Here is a 7,694-nt window from a genome sequence, read left to right as displayed (position 1 = left end):
CTTCTGGTAAAGAGCAGGGCTTGTACACAGGGGACTGCTCTGGAGCCTTCTGGTAAAGAGCAGGGCTTGTACACAGGGGACTGCTCTGGAGCCTTCTGGTAAAGAGCAGGGCTTGTACACAGGGGACTGCTCTGGAGCCTTCTGGTAAAGAGCAGGGCTTGTACACAGGGGACTGCTCAGGAGCCTTCTGGTAAAGAGCACGGTGTTTGGTGGCTCTGTACACAGGGGTTTCTCCTTCCCCAAGGAGCCTTCTGGGTAAAGAGACCCAAGGGCGTTGCAACTTCACCCTACACAGGGGGCCGTTTGGGCTGATTGGTTTCTCTCTTTTCAGGTTTCGACCGGGGGAAAGAAGATTCCCTGCCTCCGAAAGAGGACTCGTCTCACTCCATATCCAAGAGCAAGGTAGGGTCCTAAAATACACCCCAGACTTCCTCTCCTCTCACAGCTCTTTCTCCTTTCTCTCTTTACAGGATGTACAAGGTCAGAAAACACCCATCCACTCACTCTGAAGCAGAAACCTTTGAAATCGACTTTATTTCTTTGGCCAAAGTCCCCAACCATTAAAGCCTCATGCTTTACCATCAACTCTTTATGAGCAAGTAGGAGAGTAGATGAGAGTAGGAAGGGAGGGTGCTGATGAAACCCATTTCAGTGTGTAAGACATAGTCCTAATGAGACCAGAGATTAAGAGAGTTACTGTAAAAGAACAAGCCAACAACTTCAACCTCGCCACGGCTGTGAGCTTCATTCATTGTTAATCACATGTACATCAAACCATCATCCAACACAGAAACCCAACCATTCCAGGCCTCTCTCAACAGCACCCACTGTTCAACTTCCAGTGAGAACTAAGTCCTAGGGTTGCAAAATTCTGGTTACTTTCCCAAACATCCAAGGTTCTATAGAAATCCTGGTTGGTGGATTCCATTGAATAGGAGAGAGAAAGAGAGGGTAGTGTGCTGAAATAGCAGTGGGCTGGATTTGAACCCACGCTACAATGGTATATTTGTTCTATAGGCAGCGGCTGTTCTGTTTTTCCAATAATAAAACAGTGACAGCATAAATATATACATAAATACCAGTCCTCTCCTCTTTACTCCAGTCCTCTGCACTTTACTCCAGTCCTCTCCTCTTTACTCCAGTCCTCTCCTCTTTACTCCGGTCCTCTCCTCTTTACTCCAGTCCTCTCCCTCTCCTCTTTACTCCAGTCCTCTCCTCTTTACTCCAGTCCTCTCCTCTTTACTCCAGTCCTCTCCTCTTTACTCCAGTCCTCTCCTCTTTACTCCAGTCCTCTGCTCTTTACTCCAGTCCTCTCCTCTTTACTCCAGTCCTCTCCTCTTTACTCCAGTCCTCTGCTCTTTACTCCAGTCCTCTCCTCTTTACTCCAGTCCTCTCCTCTTTACTCCAGTCCTCTCCTCTTTACTCCAGTCTTCTCCTCTCCTCTTTACTCCAGTCCTCTCCTCTTTACTCCAGTCCTCTCCTCTTTACTCCGGTCCTCTGCTCTTTACTCCGGTCCTCTCCTCTTTACTCCAGTCTGCTCTTTACTCCAGTCTCTGCTCTTTACTCCAGTCCTCTCCTCTTTACTCCAGTCCTCTCCTCTTTACTCCAGTCTTCTCCTCTCCTCTTTACTCCAGTCCTCTCCTCTTTACTCCAGTCCTCTCCTCTTTACTCCAGTCCTCTCCTCTTTACTCCAGTCCTCTCCTCTTTACTCCAGTCCTCTCCTCTTTACTCCGGTCCTCTCCTCTTTACTCCGGTCCTCTCCTCTTTACTCCAGTCTTCTTTACTCCAGTCCTCCTCTTTACTCCAGTCCTCTCCTCTTTACTCCAGTCCTCTCCTCTTTACTCCGGTCTTCTCTTTACTCCGGTCTCTGCTCTTTACTCCAGTCCTCTCCTCTTTACTCCAGTCCTCTCCTCTTTACTCCAGTCCTCTGCTCTTTACTCCAGTCCTCTGCTCTTTACTCCAGTCCTCTCCTCTTTACTCCAGTCCTCTCCTCTTTACTCCAGTCCTCTCCTCTTTACTCCGGTCCTCTCCTCTTTACTCCAGTCCTCTCCTCTTTACTCCAGTCCTCTCCTCTTTACTCCAGTCCTCTCCTCTTTACTCCAGTCCTCTCCTCTTTACTCCAGTCCTCTGCACTTTACTCCAGTCCTCTCCTCTTTACTCCAGTCCTCTCCTCTTTACTCCAGTCCTCTGCTCTTTACTCCAGTCCTCTCCTCTTTACTCCAGTCCTCTCCTCTTTACTCCAGTCCTCTCCTCTTTACTCCAGTCCTCTGCTCTTTACTCCAGTCCTCTGCTCTTTACTCCAGTCCTCTCCTCTTTACTCCAGTCCTCTCCTCTTTACTCCAGTCCTCTCCTCTTTACTCCAGTCCTCTCCTCTTTACTCCAGTCCTCTCCTCTTTACTCCAGTCCTCTCCTCTTTACTCCAGTCCTCTCCTCTTTACTCCAGTCCTCTCCTCTTTACTCCAGTCCTCTCCTCTTTACTCCGGTCCTCTCCTCTTTACTCCAGTCCTCTGCTCTTTACTCCAGTCCTCTGCACTTTACTCCAGTCCTCTCCTCTTTACTCCAGTCCTCTCCTCTTTACTCCAGTCCTCTGTCTTTACTCCAGTCTCTCTTTACTCCAGTCCTCTCCTCTTTACTCCAGTCCTCTGCTCTTTACTCCAGTCCTCTCCTCTTTACTCCAGTCCTCTCCTCTTTACTCCAGTCCTCTCCTCTTTACTCCAGTCCTCTGCTCTTTACTCCAGTCCTCTCCTCTTTGCTCCAGTCCTCTCCTCTTTACTCCAGTCCTCTCCTCTTTGCTCCAGTCCTCTCCTCTTTGCTCCAGTCCTCTCCTCTTTACTCCAGTCCTCTCCTCTTTACTCCAGTCCTCTCCTCTTTACTCCAGTCCTCTCCTCTTTACTCCAGTCCTCTCCTCTTTACTCCAGTCCTCTCCTCTTTACTCCAGTCCTCTCCTCTTTACTCCAGTCCTCTCCTCTTTACTCCAGTCCTCTCCTCTTTACTCCAGTCCTCTCCTCTTTACTCCAGTCCTCTCCTCTTTACTCCAGTCCTCTGCTCTTTACTCCGGTCCTCTCCTCTTTACTCCGGTCCTCTCCTCTTTACTCCGGTCCTCTCCTCTTTACTCCAGTCCTCTCCTCTTTACTCCAGTCCTCTGCTCCTCCAGTCCCTGCACTTTACTCCAGTCCTCTCCTCTTTACTCCAGTCCTCTCCTCTTTACTCCAGTCCTCTGCTCTTTACTCCAGTCCTCTCCTCTTTACTCCAGTCCTCTCCTCTTTACTCCAGTCCTCTCCTCTTTACTCCAGTCCTCTGCTCTTTACTCCAGTCCTCTCCTCTTTACTCCAGTCCTCAGTCCTCTTTACTCCAGTCCTCTCCTCTTTACTCCAGTCCTCTGCTCTTTACTCCAGTCCTCTGCTCTTTACTCCAGTCCTCTCCTCTTTACTCCAGCTCCTCTTTACTCCAGTCCTCTGCTCTTTACTCCAGTCTTACTCCAGTCCTCTGCTCTTTACTCCAGTCCTCTCCTCTGCTCTCCCCCCTCCCCCTCTCCTCTACCTACCATTTTTTTCTGAGCCGTTAAGTGGCCCTGCCTCATGAAGCTCTCCCCCTGCTATCTCTGTCTACTCTCTGCTAATGGAACTCTATTAGGCCCTGGCTTCAGCTAAGAGTCATGCCTGTGTTGAATCCAGCCCCTTGGTTAGCGTTAGCCAAGCTAGCGCAGGACTAAACAAAGGGCTTGACAGGCTGAGCAGGGCATAAGGTAAGGCCCACAGCGTTGTTCGTGGTAGCCTCAACTGAGACTGCTATTACTATTGCAGGACTTCCATTGGGGACTGTTATCATGGTGGTATCGGAGGCCTGTTGTTGTCTTCCAGGTGTCAGGAAACTCTCAAGGCTCCTTTATTGACATTCACTTCAGAAGCCAAAAAGCCAAGTGTACCTCCAGACACCAGATGAGTGTGTGTTTACCTCCAGACACCAGATGAGTGTGTGTGTACCTCCAGACACCAGATGAGTGTGTGTGTGCCTCCAGACACCAGATGAGTGTGTGTGTGCCTCCAGACACCAGATGAGTGTGTGTGCCTCCAGACACCAGATGAGTGTGTGTGTACCTCCAGACACCAGATGAGTGTGTGTGTGCCTCCAGACACCAGATGAGTGTGTGTGTGCCTCCAGACACCAGATGAGTGTGTGTGCCTCCAGACACCAGATGAGTGTGTGTGTACCTCCAGACACCAGATGAGTGTGTGTGTGCCTCCAGACACCAGATGAGTGTGTGTGTGCCTCCATACACCAGATGAGTGTGTGTGTACCTCCATACACCAGATGAGTGTGTGTTTACCTCCATACACCAGATGAGTGTGTGTGTGTACCTCCATACACCAGATGAGTGTGTGTGTGCCTCCAGACACCAGATGAGTGTGTGTTTACCTCCATACACCAGATGAGTGTGTGTGCCTCCAGACACCAGATGAGTGTGTGTGTGCCTCCAGACAAGATGAGTGTGTGCCCAGACAACTCCATACACCAGATGAGTGTGTGTGTGCCTCCAGACACCAGAAGTGTGTGTGTACCTCCATACACCAGATGAGTGTGTGTTTACCTCCATACACCAGATGAGTGTGTGTGCACTCCACACCAGATGAGTGTGTGTGTGCCTCCAGACACCAGATGAGTGTGTGGGCCTCCAGACACCAGATGAGTGTGTGTGTACCTCCATACACCAGATGAGTCCCCACATGCCTCCATACACCAGATGAGTGTGTGTTGTACCTCCATACACCAGATGAGTGTTTGTACCTCCATACACCAGATGAGGGTGTGAGCCATACACCAGATGAGTGTGTGTGTACCTCCATACACCAGATGAGTGTCAGAGTTTACCTCCATACACCAGATGAGTGTGTGTGTACCGGTAACAGACACCAGATGAGTGTGTGTGTACCTCAGACACCAGATGAGTGTGTGTGTACCTCCAGACACCAGATGAGTGATGTGTCTTACCTCCATACACCAGATGAGTGTGTGTGTGTACCTGGTATGATCGGGTAAATCAACCCCTGACTGGTGCTAAATTAGTGGGAGACACTCTAATACAGCAGTCTTTGGATGGGATTAATGATTTCCCAGGGACTCACTGTGCTTTATATAGTGTGGCCCCTGCACCTCATCCTAGGGGAAATGCTGTAGCGTGATGTTTGTTTTGGCCCCAGCAGCTCCCCAGTTTGGGGAGACAGAGAGTGAGTTTTGGGCCAGACAGCTCCCCTGCCAGACAGCTAGGGAAATGCTCATCACATCCAGTAATGTAAAACTTCTGTCCTAGTGTCACCAGATGGAAACTGTTTGTCTCAGGTTAGAAGGGCACTAGTGAGCCATTCCCAGCTGAAATACTGCTCACTTCCTCCTCCATGTCTCCACAGTCAGAGTCCAACACTCTACAATGGCTCCGACAAGGATGTCTCCTTGCAGGTAACAAGCTCAGGGGAAACACTGTAGCGTCAAGGTGTGTGGAGACTGCAGGTACAGCAGGGAGACCAGCCTCAGGATGTGTCTTATAGTAGGGAGTACACTTGTCAGCGGCCCTGTTTCTGTTGCGTGAGGCAGCTTGATGGAGAAGTACATGACCCCTGAACAGGACTCTAGACATTAAGGGAGACACTGTAGCGTGATGTTTGTGTGTGGCGCCTGCAGGTACAGCTAGGGGAGACACTGTAGCGTGATGTTTGTGTGTGGCCCCTGCAGGTACAGCTAGGGGAAACACTGTAGAGTGATGTTTATGTGTGGCCCCTGCAGGTACAGCTAGGGGAAACACTGTAGCGTGATGTTTATGTGTGGCCCCTGCAGGTACAGCTAGGGGAAACACTGTAGCGTGATGTTTATGTGTGGCCCCTGCAGGTACAGCTAGGGGAAACACTGTAGCGTGATGTTTATGTGTGGCCCCTGCAGGTACAGCTAGGGGAGACACTGTAGAGTGATGTTTATGTGTGGCCCCTGCAGGTACAGCTAGGGGAGACACTGTAGCGTGATGTTTGTGTGTGGCCCCTGCAGGTACAGAAGAAGAACTACCGTGAGGAGAAGAAGAGAGCCACCAAGGAGCTCCTCAGCACCATCACAGACCCCTCTGTTATTGTCATGGCTGACTGGCTCAAGGTTCGACTTGCCCTGTTCTTGTTTCTGGACTGTACACAACGTGGGCCATGTGCTGCAATTACTTGAATATTACTTTACATGCAACAAACTATAAAGCCATAAGAATCTGCTATAATCTAATGAAGTTTCTCCAGAATTTTCACAAGTGCCCTTGTTGATAGAAGTTTCCAACAAAATAAATATATATCTGAACATAGTTTATTAGACATGATGATATTTGTGGTATTTTATGTCTGAGTGTGTGTTTGCCACGTGTCTGCTCCTCAGATCCGGGGTACTCTGAAGAGCTGGACCAAGCTGTGGTGTGTGCTGAAGCCGGGGGTTCTTCTCATCTACAAGACCCATAAGAACGGCCAGTGGGTGGGCACGGTGCTGCTCAACGCCTGCGAGCTCATCGAGAGACCCTCAAAGAAGGACGGCTTCTGTTTCAAACTCTTCCACCCGCTGGAGCAGTCCATCTGGGCAGTCAAGGTAATAAAAATAGTACATTTATTTTATATAGAGCTTTTCATTAGAACAGCGTTTCAAGGTGATCTGTTGGGCGATGGCTTCCACAACTTCAGATAATAATGATGATAAGATGGAGAGCGATAGAGTTTCTAGTCAGACCTGCACAATGGCCTTTAGGTAAGGGAGACATACTTTCATTTAATGGAGTGGTATGTGCACATCTGTAAAAGCCCCTTGTCCCAAATGCTGGATCAGACAGGATAATGTAGAACAAAAACATAAATCTGTCTGCACAGTGGTATAATACTCTGGTATAATACTGCCTAAGTCCATTTTGTTCAGACATTAACTGATGAACCTGAGTAGCGCTCTCTTTAGCTCATCCACTCCCTACGCCATGGCCTTTCTGCTATATTCACTTGTGAACATTCAATCATTTTCTCTTGATCCTGATTCCATCCCTTTTACAGCTACCCGAGTTTGTATCCTGTTGCCGAGTTTGTATCCTGTTTGTATCCTGTTGCTAAGCAACCGTGTTTTGTTTGTCCAAACAAAACCAGTCTTTCAAAAGTTGCTGGCTCACATCTAAATTCTCCAACTAAATACATACTGCAATTCCAACCACAAAACGTCTTAGTACAACAACTTGTCTAGCGTACAGCTAAATGTTTGTTTTTGACTTTGTTCTAAATTCATATTCTATTTTTGAGGCTCCACGTGTTTTCATGGAAAATGTTAATGTTATTTCCAACCACCAATAGAGGGGTTGGTTGGTTAGAAACAAAAGGGTCACCTGCACAACTATGGGGCAAACAGACGGGTTGGATTAGATTGTTGACCACATGTTAACTATATTTCAGCTCCAGTGTTTATTGAGAACAAATACATTTGCATAACGAGCACTTGTCTCTCATATATATTGTTAAAGTTGTTGTTTAGCTAGATAGCACATTTGTGCCTTATTAGCATTACCATGAAATCAGTCGAAACACCTCAAAACAAGATATGGTATCAAGAAATAAGCTGAAACGAGCCAGTTATAGTCACATGGTAGCCAGTTATAGCCACATGGTAGCTTCTTGTCATTGAAGCTCGCTATTTGACCTTCC

At 48.3% G+C, this 7,694-nt stretch overlaps 1 protein-coding gene across 1 annotated transcript in view; it reads left to right on the top strand.

Moving 5' to 3' along the window:
* The first annotated feature begins 671 nt into the window (after positions 1-671).
* The window catches only part of LOC135516579 (oxysterol-binding protein-related protein 8-like), a 32,105-nt gene continuing 25,082 nt past the window's right edge, over positions 672-7,694 (top strand). Inside the window, exons 1-3 of the mRNA XM_064940928.1 lie at positions 672-737; positions 6,034-6,135; positions 6,403-6,606. Coding sequence (XP_064797000.1) covers positions 672-737; positions 6,034-6,135; positions 6,403-6,606 — 372 coding nt within the window. The remainder of the gene's footprint in view (positions 738-6,033; positions 6,136-6,402; positions 6,607-7,694) is intronic.

The sequence above is a fragment of the Oncorhynchus masou genome, chromosome 27 (assembly GCF_036934945.1).
Source record: "Oncorhynchus masou masou isolate Uvic2021 chromosome 27, UVic_Omas_1.1, whole genome shotgun sequence".
In the NCBI taxonomy this organism is placed as follows: domain Eukaryota; kingdom Metazoa; phylum Chordata; class Actinopteri; order Salmoniformes; family Salmonidae; genus Oncorhynchus; species Oncorhynchus masou.
The sequence above is the reverse complement of the archived record's forward strand: the minus strand, read 5'-3'. Positions and strand labels throughout refer to the sequence as shown.